Consider the following 21,897-nt stretch of genomic DNA (forward strand, 5'->3'; position numbering starts at 1 on the left):
GACTTGCTCGTGGCAGCTGGGTGGGCAAGCGCTGCAGAGCCCCAGCTCCCCTGGCGAGGTGTATACGGGGAGCCAGCCCCCCTCCCAGCTCCCTGGTTCAGAGGAGCACCTATGTACAGTGTGGCTCTGGCTCCCCAGGGTAAGTTTGGCTGCATCTGCACAATGGGGGACCAGTCTCCATGCAGCAGCAGAGAGATGGAGGTGATGGATGGGGCTGATGGTCCTCCAGGTCACGCTTGGGCAAGGCAGGCTGCTGCCAGCCTGACTTCAGCATCCCCTGTCTCTGGGGAAAGGGGAGTGCCTGTGTGTGTGTGGGAAACAGTGCCTACCAGAAGAGCAGCTGCCTGCCATGATGCAGATGAATGATGTATTTCTAGGGGAAAAGAGAAGCAAAACGGGGGCAGAGCATGTTGGAGGTGGGCTGTGGTGTCAAACTGCCTGTAGCACCTCCCCAGTGGGGACCGTTACCAGCATCACCCTGGGTTTACTCTCTGTGCTGATTTCCTAGAAAGATTTTTATTGCTTTATTTAAAGCTCACTTGCATTTCACTGACAAGTGTCCTTGCTGCAGCTTTATCGATTAGCTCACGCAGCCTGAGGGATGTTAGGCTGTTGCTATCAAAGAAGAGCTAAGTCTGTGTCACGGTCATGGCTGGCTGTTGCAGAGATGGCAGGGGATTTAGTGAAAGCCTCTCCAAAGCCTGCAGCGGAGCTGGAGAGCTCGCATCGCCCAGCGATCCAAGGTGCAAGTGGCCTGGGGCTGCAAGCAATGCTGTCCAACACATAAAAGTGTTTAAAAGCCAAAGGAGCCTCAAAAGGGAGATTAAAGACCACAGAAGTGATTAAAAAGTCCCTTTGAAGTACTCAGTAATGTATAGACTATAATGCTTAATACTAAAGACTGAAAAAAGATATAACAATAAGAATTCCTGTTTGAATCTTGAGGACGCCAGGATGCCTGTGAGGACAAATGTTTGGGTTAGGAGGGTGGCGGGAGCGAGCCCGCGGTGGGGACGGGCAGCTGCTGGGCTGGATGCCTGCAGGCATGTGTGGTGCATGCACCTCCATGTCTGCCCCAGCCCCGCTGGGCAGGCACGGCCCCGCAGCCCCGATGTGGCACGGCTTGGCCAAACGGTCCCCAGTGGTGAAATACGATGAGGGTGTTTTTGTATTGTTGGTAGAGTTAGTTGGAACATTTCAGGCTGTGCCTTTTCGTGTGTGTTTGGTTTATTTCTAGCTTGGAATGTATGTCTGTACAAACATATAAATCAATGCCAATTTTAATCTTATTGTTCAAAACGTAAATTAGCGCAAATCTGACATAATTTTGCCACCAGAAATTAAAATGAGTTGTTTCAAATGCCAAATTAAAACCACTCATCAGACAGCCACCTAAGAGGAGAATATTTTGATGGCAGAGGGTTGGCCTTTCCTTCTAAAGAAAATGGTGGTGGTGCAGTTGATACACTTGAGGGAAGGGATGCCATCCAGAGGGACCTTGACAGGATTGAGGAGTGGGCACATGCAAACCTCATAAAGTTCAACAAGGCCAAGTGCAAGGTCCTGCACCTGGGTCGGGGCAACCCCCAGTATCAATACAGGCTGGGGGATGAATAGATTGAGAGCAGCCCTGCCGAGAAGGACTCAGGGGTACTGGTGGATGAAAAGCTGGACATGAGCCGGCAATGTGCGCTCACAGCCCAGAAAGCCAACTGCATCCTGGGCTGCATCAAAAGAAGCGTGGCCAGCAGGTCAAGGGAGGTGATTCTGCCCCTCTACTCCGCTCTGGTGAGACCCCACCTGGAGCACTGCGTCCAGCTCTGGAGCCCTCAGCACAAGAAGACATGGAGCTGTTGGAGCGGGTCCAGAGGAGGGCCACAAAAATGATCAGAGGGATGGAGCACCTCTCCTATGAAGAAAGGCTGAGAGAGTTGGGGTTGTTTAGCCTGAAGAAGAGAAAGCTCTGGAGAGACCTCATTGAGGCCTTTCAATATATAAAGGGGGCTTAAAAGAAAGATGGAAAGATATTTTTTACCGAAGCCTATGGAGACAGGATGAGGGGCAATGGCTTTGAACTGAAAGAAGGTAGATTTTTTACAATGAGGGTGGTGAGACACTGGAACAGGTTGCCCAGAGAAGTTGTGGATGCCTTATCCCTGGAAGTGTTCAAGGTCAGGTGGACAGGGCTTTGAGCAACCTGATCTAGTGAAAGATGCCCCTGCCCATGGCAGAGGGTTGGACTAGATGACCTTTAAAGGTCCCTTCCAACCCAAACCATTCTATGATTCTGTGGTTCTGCCAGAAAATTCAGTCCCAGCCCTTTGCTGGGTGCTGTTAACTAATATCTGTGCTGTCCTCCAAACACTTAAAAGCCACTCTTGTGGGTCTTGTGTGGCTTTCTCTGGATGCAAATATGTTTCCAGCGATGGCTTCTGCAGGGAGTTCTGAGAGATGCGCAGGCTGCAGGGAGCGAGCAGCGGGGCTTCTTCTTTCCTCTCTGTGTCTCACAATTCAGCACGCACGGGCTGTGAGCTCTGGGAGCACCATGAGCCTCCAGGCTCAGGGGACAGCATTTTAAAGCTTTTTCCTTCTTTTTACCCTTCGCTGAGCATTATTCAACACGCATTTCTGCACTCCTTTTGCCATGCTGTTAGCCCAGCAATCAGCTTCCCCCCTCATTGAGCTCAGTGGGAGCTGATACAGAAGTTTATTAGTCTGAAAATTAGCCCTGGCAAGATGAAGAGCTGGCAGAGCGCTAGTAAAACCTCTGTGTCTCACACGAGCGTGGTCCCTGTCGCCAGTCTGTCTCAGTTTTCCCACCGTGTAGCTCCCCACCTTGCTAGAGCTGGCTCCTACTTAGTTGGAAGTGGGGTCTGTTTTAAGCATGGGCAGGCTCAGGTGCTGCTCCTAGCCTAGCAGGAGGGGGGTCCTATGCCCACCCGCTCTTAATGGGTGCAGTTGTGGGGACGCCCCAGATAAACTTGAAAATGGAGGTTGCCAAGTTCACTTCCAAAATGGAAAACAACAAGCAGTTAATCACTCTGTATTACTTATTTTGAAATTTGGTTTGTATATGCTGGCTGTTTTCACTGCTGATTCATATGTGATGAAAGCTCATATGGTAGCAACAAACAGAGAACTGTAGCTTTTAGCTGGTGGAAAGAATATAGATCTCCAGATGCCTTGGCATCTGGTGAGATGTATGTACCATTTTGGGACTGTCCTGGAAATATAGTAACCAGACATTTTAATTAAAAAGATAATTACAGTCACATTTTTTTCTCTTATATTGCCTGGATTCAAGCCAACAGGTGCTTTTATTGTGGATCTGAGAGCCAGAATTTATTAAAAGTTTGGCTTTCAAATAATAAACCTGCAATAGTGGATGAATTCCACAGCAAATTATTCCACTTGGAGCTAGGGGATACATTGGGCCCTTTTCATTCAGGCAGCACACTTGTTAGTTTCCATTGGGTTTAGGATGGATGGCACCTTGTGTGACCCAGAGCAATCCCCGGAATGCCTGTCTCCAGTAGGAAATCCCCCAAAGCATTCACTAAACCCGCACTAGGAGGCTCAGAGCCTCCCTGCAAAAGGAAGACATCAATTTGATATTTCTTTCCGGTCTCAGACCACCGTTGCTTGGATCTGAGTCTCATTCCGGACTGACTTGGGAAATAACGCCATCACTATCACCAAATAAAGTATGTTGCAAAATCCCCAGAGTAGTTTTTATTTAAAATGTTACTATCATAAAATTCCAGACTATGAAATGAAGACCTCAGATTCACATTCAAACCTTAGCCACTCCCCCTTTTTAAAATATATAGATACGTAGTCACAGAACATAAAACATGCTGCAATGATACAAATATATTTTTTGATACGGAAATTACAGTACATTATAAACCATGAAAACAAATTGAGGCACTAGACTGTACATCAGCTCTGTTCTGCACTGGCTGTGAAGCCAATAGACTCGCTTTCAACAAACAAAAGAATATTCTCTTTGTTTAGTGAACATAACTTTATGGGTCATATCAAACAATGTGCTTTGTTGTGAGACATCACCAGGGTTGCTGGTCCTTTCAGAACCACAACGTACCTACACAACATGTGTCGCTGCCACAATATGAAAAATAATCATTTTATTGAATGTACAACTCAAAAAAAAAAAAAACAACCAAAACCCATCGGTTATTATTAAATAAATAATTATTCCGTACAGTGGTTAGTTTATACTACACTGCATTGGCCATTGGAACAAATGAAGTTTAATAAATAATGCACGGGAATGTCTCATTTACGCCTCCGTTCGTAATTCTGTGCTATGCTCCTTTCAGAGGATCCTGCAAAAAATGAAGCAGAATGAAGCATGTGGTACAGCCTTGCGTAAAACCCAGCAAGCACAAGGAAACGTCAGAGACCTGCAGCCTGCTGGGTCACCGCCGGACCCCGTCAGAGCGTTTGGACCCAAGAGGAGGGATCCTGACGCAGTCCTGAGCTGTTTTGATTTGGTTTTACCCCTCAGATTACACTATCCTCCAGGAGGCTGGAGGTCTGAGCAGTGCTTTCTAACTCTCATCTCTCAGGCTGCTTGAAGCACCATTAACTCAGAGCCTTTTTACATTCCAGTAATCCATCTAAATGATGGGATCTGAGCACTCAGATCAATTTGTGGGTAGAGGCTTTCTGCTTCAACATGTCCACCTTCTGTCCTGCAGAGTCAGCTCTTTGCCAGGTTTAAACCCTCCCTGTCCCCAAGCCCTGCACACAGTGATACCTTTTACTAAAGTCTGCAGCAGGAGCTAAGCAAAGCTCAGACTACCCTGTGGACCAACCACAGCCTCAAATGTCTTCAGGAACATATTTAGCATTTAGTAGCAGTAGATCTCTCCTTCTTGCTCTTTTGAAAGGGAAACCCAGAGAGTCCTTCTTGGGCAGAGCCTGACTGTAGGGTGACATAGCTGGTCACCAGAGTCATCTTTGCTTCGACCCCAAAGGGAGGATTGCTTTCACGGAGTGTATGCATGCCTGACTATTGCATGCAATGCACAGCTAGTTTGGGGGGATTCAGCACTGCATCCTGCAGGGAGCTGGCATTTTGGATCAGTGACAGTTTTAAATTAACAAGACTTCAATTTTCACAAGGCTAAATGCAAAACGAATGGAACTTTCTTTCTCAATATGGATTGTTATAGTATCTTTACTGTACATGTGACTGTTTTCTAGCTTCTACCTGGAGCGTTCATCTGACAGACTGCACAGCTTGGGAGACAGTCAGTGTCAGACCCCATTTTACCAAACCGGCAACGGAGACATCAGCATCCCGGTACTCTGCTTTGTCACACGAGGCTTTAAATCAGCACCGCACTCGCACCCAGCAGCGGGGCGGTGTGAGCTCCTACACATTGCCAGGGGACTCACAGGCTTTCTGCAGAAGAAAACCATGGCACCAAGGCACGGCACCAAGAAAAGGTCCTGCCCAGTTAAATATCTTTCAGCAGGGAGAAGTAAGGACAGTCCTAGCACATACTCCTGATCTTGCTTTGATTACACAGTCCTTAGGACCTATCTTCTCCTCCAGAGGAGCAGAAGCAACTTCTTACCATTCTCCTCTCAGGGAATCAGGCAGAAAAGCAGTGAATTCTAGTTTTACCTGTCAGGCAGGTATTACCTAGCCTGGCAGGGTAAAATTTCATTATTCCCCTTTGTTACAAATGCCACATAACAGTACCCTGACTATACCAGCAATTTTGAAATTAGAGCAATAAAATCTTTGCCTTGTTTAAACATCTGCTGTATCTTACATTCTCATATTAATGCAAATGTAATCCCAGTGAAAACCAAACCAAATTTATTACTTCCAGGTATTTACTTTTGTGATAGCAGATATATTTACAGGTATTATGCATTTAATAGCTATTGCCACCACAGATAAAATTGTACAAAATTATTCATGATACATAGCAATTTGCAAAATGATGCAGAGAGCAATATTACTAGTCTGAACAGGGTTTAATTGAAAAGAAAAGTTACTGACAACCATAATTGCAGAATATAGATCACAGCGTGTATCCACATAATATAAAGGTGTCAGCTAGTAATTTAACTTTTATCATCCATTTAACAAAACAGTGAGAACTATTTCAGAGACATGAAATATATATTAGGGTTTTTATTTTTTTAATTCGTATTCTGGGGAATTAACTGACACTTTCTGGTTCACAGTGAGGGATTTCCTCAGTACAGCCCTATGGCACAGGGAAGCTAGAGCTACTGGCAGTCTGTGGTTACCCACAGGGGTTGTGCACATGAGGGAGGAGGATTCTGCCCTATATGGATGCTATGGGAAAATAACACAAATTCACAGTATCAGTTCAAAGCTTAAAATGCTTGTTGCTATTTTTTTTTAGGTAAAATGAAAAGCTGGAAAAGGCTGGGAATGTTTAACCGCTTGACCTGCAGAATGAGGTGGTGTCAATGGCAGACCTCTGCTCTTCCACCTTCTGCTGCAAGTTTGAGGAATAATGCTCTCCAGAGACAATGAGGATATCCCTTTACTTGGGGAGATCTGGATTCGGATCACAAGTTTAAATGAGCTTTACATTTTCAGCCTCTGAATATTTCTTGATGCGTCAGTAAAATTTAGTTTTTTCTTGTATGAGCACTTTGGGGACCGCCAGAACATGCTGCTGGCGAGGACAGGGCAGTAAGGAAAGTGCCCTAGGGGCTTCTACCTGACCTTGCCTGCAGCGCAGACCAGCCCGATCACCTCAAGCACTGGAGTGAAATAGACCCTGAAATATCTTGGTTAACAAAGAAAATGCTGATCCTTTTTCAGAGAACTCCGGGTCTACACTACATAAAGGCTGCTTCTTCTATCCGCTGGGAGAGAACAAAGAGGGAACAGAATGAAGAGGCTGTATATTACCGAGTACCAGATTTCGCCATATACATACCAGAATTTAAAGATCTTTTGCCCATAAGTCCAACAAAGGAGTCTGTTTTATGCCCTGAAAAAATATATTTGGGGGTGTTTTAATACATTTTAAATAGGCAGGCTTTTAAGATAACATGTTCTCATGAGGAAGGAAGACACAGGCTCCAAAACTGTTCATCTCACAGCCTAGTTGTTCACACCACTCTCAGACATTCTCAGGAGAATGAACATCAGCCTGACTAATCAGACTAAACAGGTTAGACCAAGACACAGGCCAGTTAGTGGACATCTCATTAACTCGAATAGACTTTTTGTTTTGTTTTGTGGTTTTTTTAAGTATAATGGAAAAACAACAGCCAATAACTGATTCTTATTCCTCTCCCCGTACAATTCCAATTGATTGCAGCAAATGCACAAGAAGGCAGCGTCTTGGCATAGCCTGCATCTGTGTGATGCATCTCTTCTACGGGTTGGTGTTTTTTTCTGTAATGTGGAAGAAAAATCTTCCTCACAGGTCAGGCAGAGCCCTTACTGGAGAGGAAGCCAATGGGACTCTATGTCTGGACATGTCTGAGCTAGACAGTCTGACTCTATTTTTGGAATATTTATGAGTTCAGATATTACCTTCCTGTCCCATTAGTTCTCCTCAAGGCACTGGATGTTTAGAGGATAAATTACTCCAAGTTTTGGCCTACAGCACATATCAGATATGGTGGTAGCTATAGTTTCAGATAAGGAATAAAAAGGAGCCATTCTTTCTAAGCTGACTTTTGGGGCAAACTTAGAAATTTCTCCTTGGAAAGAATTTTGCTTGCCTAATTCATCTACAAAGCCAGACGAATGATCCTCAGACCTCACAGGTATTATTTCAAGCTGAAGCAGTTTTAATTTTTTCAGTTTTAATATTTTCAGCAGTTTTTAATTTTTCAGCTGTAATTTTTTACATTAGTCAGCAGGTTATTTGGCATGAGCCTTGTATCAGACTCTTTAATTGGTCTTGCAATACATAATCCTAGTGATAAAATCTTGTGGCTAACAGAACACTGGGACAGTTACCGACCTCTGTGGACAGAGGAGGTCTCTCAGAATATAAGATCATTTTTACTTATTAAAAGTCTTCTGGCTCCTGTCTAAGCCTCTTCAGATAAATTCAGAGAATAAAACTGTCACTGTGCAGAACAAGGTAACACCACACTGCTGATACCATCTCCCGCTTGGTGTCACACAGAAGCAAAACAAGGCACGCTTATTAAAGGGGCAAGTTACGCTTGTTTATATGGCAGCACATCATCAGTCAGCCCCTGCTGTGAGCAGGGGTCTGATTCCCACCCAGACAACGCTGAGAGCACAGACACAGTATCTCACATGCGATGACATGGGCCCTCCCGTGGAATCATTCTCAGAGATTTGGGAATTCACTATTCTAATTTTCCAGATTTTGCCATCTTAATTGCTCCTCTCCAAGTCTGGCAGTAAGCCTGCCTTGCCTGTAAGAAAGGCTTACAGAATCCCCGCCATGGGAAATAAGTGAGAGCTGCAACATCCGCACGTTAATGTGGATTGAAATCTCAAAGCTTGTGGTGGCTCAGATGAGGTACAGGCTCACAGCTGCACTGGGGGGGGTTCAGTCCTTTAACGGAATATTTCTCCACCACCGGTGCTGCCAGTCCTTAGCTGAACCCAGTCACCTTCTAACTAATCCCCTCAAATAGACTATTCCCTATTTTAATATCTTCTAATAATTACTTAAAATATTTGCATTTTTTAGACTTACTTTTGTGAGAGATCTGGCCATATCCTGATTGGAAGAGGCAAGGAAAGAGAAAAAAAGGAAAAAGAGTTGTTGAAAAAGGACTGGCATATATGTGTGATGCTACTGCAATGCTCTGAAGAATCGAATACAGAAACTACCCTACGCATATTCCACTCAAGGGAAATTAAGGTGATCGTTTACAACTGCATTTCTCTGTGAACAGACTACAAAAATCTGTTTTAGCTAAACCCACACAATTCAGATCTCTTTAGCTCCAATTTCTTAGATCAATTCTTGGATCAGTAAACATGTAGTAAACAGGGCAACAATTTAATACACAACCCATCTCCATACTCAGGCAATTCAGCGGCACATCCGCTGACCCGTGAACTATCGTGACACTCCTGACTGGCATTTACGTGCTGTAACTGGAGTGCACTAGCACTTCAATGTGAAGCCCACTCTCTTCCAATCGGTGACTTTACCCGATACGAAACTGGCAAAAAAAAAAACCAAACCCAAACCAAACAACCCACATCGCAACTTCTGAGAAAGGTTTCACGCATTAAAACCGAGTGACACCCGCCGGGAAGTTTGGAGCGGCACTAGGAGAGGCATGCAGAGAGGCGTGAGAGGGAGCCAGCCCCCCGCCCCGCTCACCGGCATCCCGCTTGCCCATGAGGCCGAAGAACTGCTGGGGCCGGGGTCTGCGGGCCATCCTCTGCAGGAGGTGCTCCAGGGGCGGCGGCAGCTCCTCCTGCGGGGCGACAGCGCCGGCGCTCAGCGCGGAGCCCCCGCCCCGCCGGCGGGCGCGGAGCCCCGGGGGCAGCGCCCGACACCGGCCCTCCCCACCCCCGCGGGGCCGCGGGGCCGGCGGGCGGAGCAGCGGCCGCCGGGGCTCACCTTCACCTGGTCGCCGTCGGACCAGTCGGACCAGTAGCTGAGGTCGTCGGCGGCGCCCAGGTCCTGGGCCAGCGCCTGCGCCGAGGCCAGGAGGAGCACGGCGAAAGCCAGCGGGAGCCTCATCGCCGCCTCGACGTCCTGCGGGGGCAGAGGGTGAAGCACCGGCACCCGGGGGCGTGCGCGCACACGGCCCCGCGCCCCCCGCACGCTCCCTCGCACATCCGCGCGTCCGCGCACCCACTTACACCCCCCCCCCACCCCCCCGACTGCTACGCGCACCTCCGGGCGTACACACGCCCCACGCATACAGGCTCGGATGCGGCGAGATGTACATGCCCATCCAGAGGCACCCCTCCACACACTTACAGAGTTATACATACGCACACCCTCACACGTAGATATACATCCAGATATTCACACCTTCGCACGTACACACACCCATCCACATACGCACGCACACACGTATCGAGGTACACGCGCACCTGGTTATAAACTCTCAGCCCCTCACACAAACAGCTACGCACCTTAGATGCACACACCTACGTAGAGATACAGCCCTCCACACACCCACAGACACACGTGTCTAGAGGTACACACACACCCCTTCGCACATCCAGATGCACACATCGGGACAGGCACAAAAACGTCCTTGCACAGACAAAGACACACGCGTGCGGACACGCAAGCCTGTATAGGCACCCTCCCATAGATGCATACACAAATAGACCCCCCCCGCACATGCATATAGGCAGACACATAGAAGTACACACGCACACTCCCTCACAAACATATAGACAAGCGCATCCTCACGCATATAGGTACACACGGACGGACGGACGGACGGACGGACACACGCGCGCGGCCGGGCGGACGGACGGACGGACGCGCTCCCGGAGGCACACGCACCGTCTGCACCGGGGAGGGCGGGCGCTGCTCGCCGTGCGCATTGGCCGTCCGCGGGAGCGCTCCCCACTTTATATACCTGGAGACGGGGAGGGCCGAGGCAGCTTCATTTGCCTAAATGCAATTACCCCCGGTTTTATCGTCCCAGCCCCGTGACAGCCCCCGCCCCGTCGAGCAGCCCCCGCCCCCCGCTCCCGCTCCCACTCCTGCTCCCGCTCCCGCTCCCGCGGCGTCTCCCGGAGGTGCCCGCGGCCGGGGAGCGCGGGGCGGCCGGGCGGCTCCCCCCTCCCTCCCGCTGCAGCTCCGGGGCCCCGGGGCCGCCCCGTCCCGGCCGGGGCCAAGGCGCGCCCCGGCGGCGGGTGCGGGTGCGGGGCGTGGGGTGCGGGTGCGGATGCGGGGTACGGGGGCAGGTATAGGGTGCGCGTTTAGGGTGCGGATGTAAGGGTGCAGACGCCGCGTTTTGGTTTCCCCCCTCCCCGCTCCCGCACCGAGGGGAGAGCTGCTTGCCGCAGCGAGCGGCACCGCCGGGAGGGCGAGCAGCGAGCCGGGGCCGGGGGACCGACGGACAGCATCAGGCGGGGAGCGAGCACCGGCGGGCGCGGCAGCGGGGCCGCCTCCCGTGCCTGGGCGAGCTCCTTCCCTCCCCGGGTCTGCCCTCCCCGTGCCGCTGCTGAGGCAGCCCCGGTCCGCCGGGGCAGCGTGGCGGGACCAGAAGCGAGGGGTGCACAAAGCCGAGGAGGGCCTCGCCCGGTGGGTGCAGCGTGTGGGGAGCCGGGGACCCCGGGGCTGGTGTGTGTGCTTGCAGAGGGGCTGCCAGCGCAGGGCAGCAAGCAGGCACGGCTGGGCTGGCCGCTCTGATGGGGCGAATGCCTTCACTGGAAATGAGCCAGTCTCTCAGCAGCACGTCTCTGCCTTCAGCCTTCCCCTATGACAGCTTTGCGTTGCTGCTGGCATTCGGCTCAGATAACTGTTTAGGTTATCGTCCATTTCACAGTTGTTCCATCCTATTTCTCCAAAGTCAGTTGTGCACAAGCCTTCTCAGTTAACCTTGGTGGTCCCTCAGCACCTGTCTTGTCATGGTGCACGGCACCACAGCCTGAATCAGGCACTCTGTGCAGAGTTTAGCAGGAGCTAATAGTATTTCTTTTGAGAAAGAAGAGATTGCTCAGGAGCTGGAATCAGCTCGCTGGTACCACCCCTCTGCTTGCTCCAGGATGCTACCATTAAGGTGGCCTTGCTGACAGTGGTAAACCTCCTCTCCAAGAACCATTCTGCCATATAACTGTGGATCCAAGGGGGACCCAGCACCTTGTTTGCTAAATAAAGGCATGATTAATACCAGGCCTCCCTGTTAACCAAATATGCTCCTCAGGCCCCACAGTATTCCCCAAAGCACAGCCAGGCATGACCCTCTTCCTGACTCTTGGGGAGGTCTACACTTTGCCTATAAGACTCTGCACATAAATAACAAAGAGTGTGGCCCAGTGATCTGAGGGGCCCTCTGAAGTCAACATGGGCTGCTTGAGAGGGTGGTTGAGAAAAAGAGTGGTTTGGAGGAGCCCACCGAGAGACTTCATGCAGCCCAAGCACCTGCTGTGGGCACCTCTGCTGAGACCTCGAGCGTGGGTGGTGTGAATGTTCCTCATTCTGCCTATCAGCAGGCTGGCAGAAATTACATTGTTTAGCAGCTCTGGGAACCCAAGCCATTGGATTTTCGTGCTGCAGCTTTGCAGCATTCCCTTTGATGTGTGAACTTTGAAGACCCTTGAAGGAAAATTGTTTTCTTGTGTTTTTTCATTACTCTGTTTCTGTTTACTGTGATGACAGCGGAGCAAAAGGTCAGATATATCAAACCAGGCTTGCCAATCCTATGAGTGTCAATGAAGCTCATGTTTTACAGAAATCCTGAGAACTCCCATCTTCCTCTGAAGTCAATTCTGTCATCCAGGAGTCCATGATAAGTATGATAAATTTGAACTGAAAAGTCCTATCTGTTCTGTAATTCAGTGTATTATCACAATGGATGTAATCATAGCTTGACCTATGAAATTACAGGGATTTTCATTTTTGAGAGAGCAAGAGATGGAAAATTAAAAAGCGGTCCTTTTGATTCTTCAGAAATTTTAATGAATTCAAGTACTTTATCTCAGACTTATCTAATAGTTTGGGTGGGAGTGAAAAAATGACTAATAGGTCAAGCTCACTTTTCTCTTTCTCAGTTTCTAAAATAAATTGACTGCTTAATCTTTCTTTGACCTGCAATACCTGGACATTACACTATGGACTTTTCAGGAAGTGAGCAGATTTCATGGCTCATGAGCAAAACTGATTCCTAGGAAGACTTTCTGAGTTCATTTTTTTCATGTGGAGAGGAGATAGAAGGCTCAAATAAGGGGCAAAGAGCTACCTCTTGACCTGGAAGCAGCTGAAGTTCCTGCCTTTGTGCTGCCCGGTCCCTGCCCAAGGGATGCATTAGAGCATGGTAGAATGTCCTTTCTGCACAAACAAAAAACCCCTTCAATTTTGCCAAAACCTGCCTGTGCCTCAGACATAAAAGAAAATGTCTTTGAAAGATATTGGTGGCTTTATATCTATGAGTTACCATGTGAATAAGTATGTAAGAGAGGGAGTGGGTACGAGGTGCGTATGTTGAATATCCCTGCTCTATCTATGCTCAGGGCACAGATCCCGCCCTCCTGTCACAGTTAGACCATGTGATTTCTAACAACAAGTGTGAAGATTTTTGTTCATTAATCAAGAGATCGTTAGACCCAAGGTAACCCAAATAGGGGTCCATTTTTCCTGTGGAAGTGACAGAGAAAGCATTTTTGGAGTTCTTATCTAGACATTTCCCTAATCGAGCTTAGGAACTGGATTAAAGGGGCTTGTCGTGGCTAGAATCTCAACAGTAATGGAAAACTATTTGGGAAGCAATTGCCCGTGAAACATGCCTCAGACAATTGCTTTTTCAATGGGTTTAATATGATACATCCTATGTGATGATCCTTGTGAAATGTTTATTTTAATTTTAGGATGATGTTTTGATTTCCAGTAAGAAGTCCAATAGTTCAATGATAAGAAACATTGTCTGCTACACGGTTATCAAGTGATTCTTATACCATAAACAAACAGCTAATGTGCTATGGAAAAATAGCAAATTATATGTGACCATGTCAAATTTTGTGCAGAATGCAAATCTGAATTGTTTGAGTATACAAAATTTCAGAACATTTGACACGAAATGAATGCATCTGGCACTGTTTTTCAATGGCCTTATGCTATATGCTCTATGCTTAAACCTAGAGCGTAATTCTCATATATATTGAGATCTCTTTTCATCCCTTTACCAGGGATCTACAAATAACAGAGGCAGCCCCAGAACAGTTATTTTATATAACTTCAAAATATACTGGACCTCAGCTCTGATTTCTATCATGACAAGAACACTGGAAATGTTCTTATCCAAAGATACAACTTTATACACATTGGAAAGAGAGACTGTGACTGATGACCTCTTAAATTTTTCATAGGTATGTGTCTCCAGCAGAAATAGAATGATTTCGGTCACAGATGAGGAGTCTTTGTAACACAGTGATTGATTTTGACACTGTAAGATTATTTATTGGCAAAGCATCCAAGTGGCATTGGAAAAATTAGCAGAACCCACAACAGCGTCCTGATTTTCTAATTAAGTATGTCCAGGTTAGCGAATTGCTCTTTCACCTGTATTTTAAATTTTATGTTACAAGTTCGTCATCTTTAATTTTTGTGTTAATGAAGGTTTACATTTTCAGAGCATATGCTTGTACATATTAATGCATGTGAAGCATATGTGATAATTATGCATATCTCTCCCTCTTCCCCCTCCGCTCCACCCATAAAGAGCGAGAGATTCTTCTTCTACTTGTGAAACCAGACATTATAGGTTCAATTACATTGTGCTCACAGGCAGGCAAGAAGGGGAGCAGTGAGATCTGCAGGCCACAGGAATGCCCTTTCCTGGGCAGGTGCAGGCAGAAGCAAGGCTGATCTCACACTTACTCATCTGGTAAGAGTTGGAAATGCAATGATGGTCTTTGATTCTCATTTTGAAAAGAAAAGTTAATGGGTTCCCCACTCTCCTGATCCCTGTCATCTTTACACTCCCATCGCTGTTCTCCATCCCACCAAGCCACTAGTATCACTTGCATCTTACCTGGAGTGAGACTCTTTAACCCTGATTTGAGGCCCATTTTTGTCCACACTAGGTTAGGCATATAGGTGGGATGTGGGACAAACTGAAATTAAAATAAATGGCAGGGTATTAAGATACTGAAGGTAAACATGTAATGTAAATACTGCAGTCAAGGCTATCCTCCCAACCTAGTAGCTCTATAGGCAATCAGCTGCCAGAGGAATAAATGCAGTCCTGTCAAGCTCCTCGAGCTACTCAGGAGAGCGTGTCCCTGGAGGAGAAAAAGCATTTCCTCTCAGCCATTTGGAGGTCTCAGAGAGAGAGAAGCAAAGCCGTGCAGAGCCACTTCTACATTTGCAAAAGCTGTGGGGAAGCTGTCAAGAAGGAGGGAAGGTGGCTGTCTGACCGCCTAGAGATGCCTGCTCTTCTTCTGATCACAGGGGCTGAGCATCTGCCAAAGCTTCTGTGGTATTTCTACATCTGTATTCATTCAATACAAAAGCAAGAAGATCTGGACTTGCAGCTGCTTGAAGATGCCTTACCATAACTCTCCAAACAGTTTTCACAAGAAACATGGAAGATGCAATACTTACTCATTTTTGTTCAAAAAACCCCCAACAGTGAATGACATGCTAACAACACATTTTAATAGCAAATACAGAATGTTATTTGCCTCACAGAGACAGTGTCTGTCTCTTTTAACCATGAACCCAGTTTTTTCCACATGTACCATCACTAACAGAATGGCCAGGGGCAACCACAAAATGTGGCACAAAATATTTCCAGAAGCTGAGGCAGATTGTGAGCATCACTGGTCTGAGCTTGACCAGAAAAAACTGCAATGTGAACTATCCTCGCAATGCAAAGGTCTCAGAGCAGCCAAAGAACAGATGCTTCAGATTAACCAAGTTCATCACTCTTGGAAGAAAACTGCTGACATCTCTTTGTTCTGATGCAAACAGAGACCTTGTTTGTCTCCTGAATACTTATTAGATTACAAATAGATTTATAAATTAGTTGATTTGATTCAAACTGAACTTTCTGAGTCTGGAGCTCTCTCTCCAAAGCTTTTTGCTTCAGTTGTCCAAGCTTATTTGAAAGCTACTTCACAGTCACCTGTGAGGATAAGGGAAGGGTTTAAAGGGTTAAAACTTACTTCATCAACAGGTGAAAGCAAAAAGCTGACTTTTAGTTTAGCCCTAGCACACCTTCTGTGAAGCTTTTCTGTAGGAAGGACAATCTTTTCTCAGAGATCCCTCAAAGACTGGCCTTGGTCTAAATTTTTCAGATGGATCACCAAAGCCAGGCCCTTGGCCTGTTTTCAACACCCAAGTATTTATCTGATCCTGCCACCAGAACCCGTCCTCATTGCACTGAGTGCCGGCCAGCTCCCGTCACAGACGGCAGCAGTGGAGGAGGATGGTCATGCTGGAGTGAGTGCCCAGGAGGAGGAACGACTCTGGTCCCATGCCACAGGAATACACAACAGCACTTCTTGGTTATCTGGGAAAGCGATGGACACATGGCTGTTCCACTTACTCCTTTTTCTCCTTTTTTTATCCCTGTGACATGTGGAACAGCAGCCCTCAGTTGCTGGGCACAAGGCTGGGTAGCCTTGCCTCCTGCCCTTACTTCCAGACCTTCTCCCGCAGGGAAGATGAGGCTTATTTTGCACTGGGTCCTTCTGCCGATCCCCCACATCTTCCCGGTGTTCTTTGCAACAGCAGAAAGGGATTATACTGCTCATGGCTGCTACGATCTGTGCTTAATTGAAACAGTTTCTTAACTTGGGATCAAACACTGGTGAATCATCCTCTTTTTTACTCTGTTTTAGAAACTACATAATTTATATGGCTATATCTTCATTGAATATTAATATTTTTCTCAGTAACACAGCACATTTGAAAAATAGATTCAGAAATTAGCAGGATAAAAGGGTATAGTTTCAGCAATATTTAAATTAATTCTAATATTACTACAACTACCGTTTTTTTAGTAGTTATGTCAAACAGCTTTTACAAATCCATAATAACACTATCTTCTTCATTATTTGCAATTGTTGCATCTCAGTGTATCTCTCTTCTTCCTCACGTATCTTCAAGAGAAGTTCACAACATCTCCGGAAGTCTTTGAAGTCCTCAAAATTTTGTTTATGACTTTTCTGCTTTTTGTTTACTGCCCGATTTTTAGGAGACTTCATTCTAAATCCTTAATCCATATACGAAACCCTGTGCAACAAGCTGTAAAAGCAAGTTGGCATTTCTGGAACAAACATCCATGAACTTAGTCTTGGATGTAGCATTGTGTATGGTGAGATAAAAGTGAAGTAAAGAAAAAGAAATTGCCCGAGGACAAAATCAGTGGGAGATCTAAGGAGTTCAGATGCTCAAATAAAGCAGAAAAAAGTAGAGAAAGGGAGAAAATAGCAAGGACAGTCTTTTGTGCTGCTTTGATAATCACTTGAAGTAAAATAATATTTCTATGGCTTGGCTGTCTTCTCTTCCAGTTTTGAATCTTATAATATATTCATTTTTTTAAACTCTCAAGTTCTAAACTCATGTCTGTGACAAGTTCATTTTTAAGTAGGTCACTTCCTGCCAAATCATTCAGCTGGAAAGATAAAAAAAGTGTGAAATGAATTTATGGGGGTTGTTTATTACACAAAAGTTTTACAAAAGTATCTGCCTAACCAAAGAAGGGCTATTTGTGCTAGAATTCAAAAGTGTGTCCTAAGGAGGAAGGTGACAGAGTTGCTGGTGGATGCTATGGAAACCTGAGACTTTTTCATCAGATTGCATGTGAGGCTATTTTATCTGTTTGGTTTCGTTGTCTCACTGTCATCCTTTCCCACTCACTCCATGCTGACTTCTTGAGCAATTTTAAAACCTTGCCACGTCTGACGCAAACACTTTAACAAGCTGCAAGCCTAGCTTTCATCGGCAGAAAGAGGGGGGGACACCTTCTCACAGCAAGTCTTGGGGGGCCACCTCCATGCCCAAGGAAATCAAAGAAGCCTTCTCTCCCCCTGCAGCCCCCACTGCTTGATGCGAAGTCCCTGATATGGTGGGATTTATATTTAGATTATTTGCATCTGTTTCTTCTAGAATTCCTTTTGATGTGCATGATGAAAGACTTGAGAGCGTTTGCGAAGGGCTGGGGGACAGAGCAGGAACATCACACAGCCTTGGGTCGGGCTAAGGAGGAGGGACTCCCTGTTGAGTGTTTGCCTTGGCTGCTGTGCCCTGCAGTGCCCTGAAAGTCAGAGCTCTGTAAGAGCCCTCTTCCTCACCCTCCCTTTCCATACATTCACCTCTCACCCTCTATAGTGACTTTGCTCTCAGATTCTCCCTCTGGTCAATGGAGACCAATGAACAAGGGTAAACGAGACTTTAACTTGGAAGCACCTGTGCCTTTGGGAGAGTCCTCGCATCTACTGGGCTTACATTCATCTGAAATGAGATCACTGGATCGACCTGAGACACTTGGCAATTGCAGTCCAATTAGCAAGTCAGCCAGTCTTAAAGGGGAAATTAATTCTTTCTAAGTTTGAGATATAAAATAAGAAGTACTCAATTTAAGAAAGTGGCAAAATTGAGTCTTTTAGGTACACCTATGAGAAAACATCACGGGGTCATCACTTGGCTAGAAACGAAAGCTTTCATCACTTCAAGGCTTCACACAGCAGAGGACTGTGTCATTCCCAAGTCTAAGACCTGCTTCTGCTCACCACCCAGCCGCACTCACAAAGGGGTGCACACCCATGAGCAGACATCTCCCTTTCTGCTGAATTCCTCCCTTTTCTGCTTGCTTGCAGCGATAAGAGGTGGGTCTCATCTAGGTTCACAGCATTCTCCAGTGAAGGCAAAATTATCATATTTTAGCTAATCAAGGGACACATAAGGTCTTATCTCACACTGATCATTAAGGGCTGAGACCATTAAGGCCTGTGCTCTGCCTCAGTGCCAATTCATTGGCCAATGCCTCACAGATGCATTGTAGTATGTGTATGCAAATATTTTTGGTAGTTTGTATTGATTATGAAAGAGCACCCTGAATGGTTTCCCAGACAGCTGATTTTCCCAGGCATCCAGAATAATTAATTCAGACAGAAATGATGAGCAAATTTGCAGCTGTGGTAACTCCCACATAACCTGCCAAATGCAAGTCTGCTTGGCTCTCTGCACCCACAGCTGCACACATAGCTGGGTGCATCGGCTGTGCACTCCACAAGCAATGCTGCTTGTCTGCAGCCAGGAACATGAGGAAGGAATGGTTATTTGGAAAAACATAGCTCAGGTGTCATGGTGTTTACCTCCAAATGACGGAACCATATTGCACGCATTGCATGTATTCCAAGTTATGGAAGAGAAGTCTTCCTATATTTTCATATAAAATTACTAAAATTTTTAGATTTTTTAAGAGGATTTAGGTACATAAAAAACTAAGGACCACAATGTTTAAGTGTTTATTAGATGTTTTAAGTGTTTAAGTGTTTATTAGCTGCTTATTAGAGCACCTAAAGGAATGAAACTCAGGTTCCTACTTCTCCTGTCCACCACTAGGAAGAATTAGATGCTTGAAAATGGAGTTCAAACATGCAGTGCACAAACAGTGAGACCACCTGGGGTTAGTCAGTAGACCGTGTGGAGCTCTCTTATTCTGCCCATCTTCAAGTTAGGCATCTCATCAGCTGTTTGCTCTTCCCTGAAAGTAAAGATCCACAACCACTCTGCCAAAGGGCTGAGGGGAACTGCTGTAGTCTTTTAAAATGACAATGATGCCACTCATTTTATCTATCTGAGAAGCAGATTACACGTGGATCTGCCATAATTGGTGTGCATTCACTGGGCAATGCATAAAAGGCCATGCATATTGCTGAGTTATTTATTCGTAGGTTTAGAAGAGGAGGATGAAGGCACCAATCTTCAGGTTAGTGAAACTAGACTGAAAGGTGATGTTGTTCTTAGCAGTGCTGGTAAGCTTCACAGGTACATTGGTACCTCCATTGCAGCATTTCTAATCCATATTTAAGTAAAATTCTTCGTTAATAATATTAGGGTAATATAAGATTTACCCCAGACTAAAGATGTCTACTCTAAGAAAGTATGTTGAACAAACATGCTCCAGATGAAAGCTAGAGTGGTGGACAGTTTCCTCCCCATCTTAGAATGAAGATATTTTGTGCTCATAAAATGTTCACAACTTTCCACATGAATGTGCTGATATATAATTCATAAAAATACTAGTTATGATATTTCTAAGTTTGAGTAGCTTACCCCAAGTTTTGTGCAGCAAATGAAGAGAAACGTGTTAAATATATTTGGACACATCAAAGATAAAACTATTACTCATAGATCTGAGGTCTATTACCTCAGGAGACACGTATTCTGTTTTTCATATGTTCACAAGTATTTCATTAAACATTAGTAGTTTTCTCCACTTTTTATACTTTTCCTTTGATATTTTGCTTAAGAAAGATGGAACATGACAGCATTTGCTTTCTGAGTCAAACTCTGTACTCTATTTTTATACTAACTTTTGAAAGCAAAGGTTTGTCTCTGGCAGACTGTGATTTGATTACAATTCTTTTATTAACTTACAGCCAAGCTCTACACACATAGTCAAGTGTACAACACGGAAAACAAACATCAGGTGAACAAAAGCCTTTTCTCTTAAAAATGTCATTAAACATATCAGATAAGGGCTAGACTGATTTTGCCATCACTATCATTATTACTTCTACTTTAAAGGCATTTTATCTCTTCTATATGTTTTTTAGAGAATAAATGATTTTGCTGTGACTTTTCACACAAGTAAACCAGTGATTAGGAGAGCATCCCCAGTCCAAAGCATGCATAAGCAACACTTTAATCCCCTTGATGTCAAAACATGCTTAAAATTACCTGGTGCCTTCTCTTAAACAGAGATGAGTCTGTAATTTTTTGCTGTAGCGGCACATGGAGAACAGAGGCTGTGATACTGCAAGCAATTCTGGGTCTTCTGTGCGTGAAGGATCTTCACCAAATGCCATACTCCCCATGTGCTCCCAAGACCTGTGGAAAAAAGGTGGCATCTGTGCCTGAGGAGCAGGAGGTGGCAACAGAATTAAAGCATGAAGATCCTCATGAAGCAGCCACAAGCGGTCCTGTATGCAGACAATATCTTGTGTGTCCTGGAAGAAGACTCTGAAAGAAGTTTTGTTGGCTTCCTGGGGGAGGAAGATGCTGGTAAGGGGTCACCAAAATGTTAAAAAATACCTATGTATGAAATAACTTCTTCAAGTTACCTTCAGTTGCATGGCCAGTCCTGATGACCAGGACTTGCATTAGATTGGTTTCATAATGGGAGATGGGATCCCACCCTTCAAGAATGTGACAGGCATTGAAGAAGAGGAGGGAACAAGTAGAGCAAGACAGGTTAAAAGCTGAAGACAGAACTGCAGCTCAGGCTTGCATGCAGGAGATGATACTTGCTTGGAGGAAACAGGAGAGTTTGGGACTTGGAGAAAAGTTTTGAGAGGTGTTTCGACTTAGATTGATTCCATGATCAGAAACTACAGTGTCCCAGTCAGTCTGTTGGGTGGCATCTCTGCTGTAGAAGATGATGCCCTTCCATGTAATGTTAGGCAGATAACTGCTAAAGAAGCACAAGAGCGTATACTCTCAGTCTATCCATGGCTAAGATGTGCAGAGCATGCTTGCTGTCCCCTGATCTAACTTGGAAGTTATCCTGGCATTGAGAAGGGCTGGACTGGGTGATCTCCAGAGGTACCTCTCAGCCTAAGTTCTTCTGTGGTGGAGAGGGATGTGCTTGGCGATGAACAGCACAATCAGTGACACAGGCAGTGTTGGTTTGGGAAACGTGACTCTAACTCCCTCTTTTCTTGCTACTCACCTGCAACAGTTGCCCCACATGTCCCAGTCAACATGGTGACCACCAAGTGAAGAACATGCTGTTTTCAACCCAGATGCTCTCCTGTGATCAGTGCCATGGTCTGGCTGAAGGGCCTGTCTGATGCAAGGCCAGGGTGGAACTGGTGCTGTGGTCTGAGGTGGTAAAGGTCTGCTACTCGATTTTGGCCTAACACTCTAGCACATCAGCAGATAATCAGTGTTTTTAACATTTCCAGATACAAGAAACTCCTCTTAAATTGAGCTATTTTTGTTCGTGATAAATCAAAAGATGATGTATGAAGAGTGGACGTGTAAAGAGCTCAAAAAA

General features: G+C 45.8%; 1 protein-coding gene across 2 annotated transcripts; it reads right to left on the reverse strand.

Moving 5' to 3' along the window:
- Positions 1–4,261: 4,261 nt before the first annotated feature.
- Positions 4,262–9,722, reverse strand: TAC1 (tachykinin precursor 1). Of its 2 annotated transcripts, XM_072851488.1 has the most exons (5): positions 9,600–9,722; positions 9,357–9,453; positions 8,718–8,741; positions 6,963–7,016; positions 4,262–4,349 (listed from the first exon to the last, which is right to left on the reverse strand). In XM_072851488.1, exons 1-5 carry the CDS (start codon positions 9,720–9,722, stop codon positions 4,300–4,302), a joined length of 348 nt encoding a protein of 115 aa, XP_072707589.1. In that variant the 3' UTR covers positions 4,262–4,299. The 2 variants fall into 2 exon arrangements, with proteins under 2 accessions (XP_072707589.1, XP_072707590.1); XM_072851489.1 differs by lacking the exon at positions 6,963–7,016 and having other exon boundaries at positions 4,300–4,349.
- Positions 9,723–21,897: the final 12,175 nt, after the last annotated feature.

The sequence above is a fragment of the Ciconia boyciana genome, chromosome 2 (assembly GCF_034638445.1).
Source record: "Ciconia boyciana chromosome 2, ASM3463844v1, whole genome shotgun sequence".
NCBI classification, from domain to species: Eukaryota; Metazoa; Chordata; class Aves; order Ciconiiformes; family Ciconiidae; genus Ciconia; species Ciconia boyciana.

Excerpts from the sequence above, each read along its gene's own strand:
- TAC1 (XM_072851488.1), bottom strand. The coding sequence starts at position 9,722 with ATGAGGCTCCCGCTGGCTTTCGCCGTGCTCCTCCTGGCCTCGGCGCAG. Across the intron at positions 8,742-9,356 it reads CATGGGCAAGCGGGATGCCG|GATATGGCCAGATCTCTCAC; the intron begins GTGAGCGGGGCG and ends TCTTCCAATCAG. Across the intron at positions 7,017-8,717 it reads TGGCCAGATCTCTCACAAAA|GGCATAAAACAGACTCCTTT; the intron begins GTAAGTCTAAAA and ends ATATTTTTTCAG.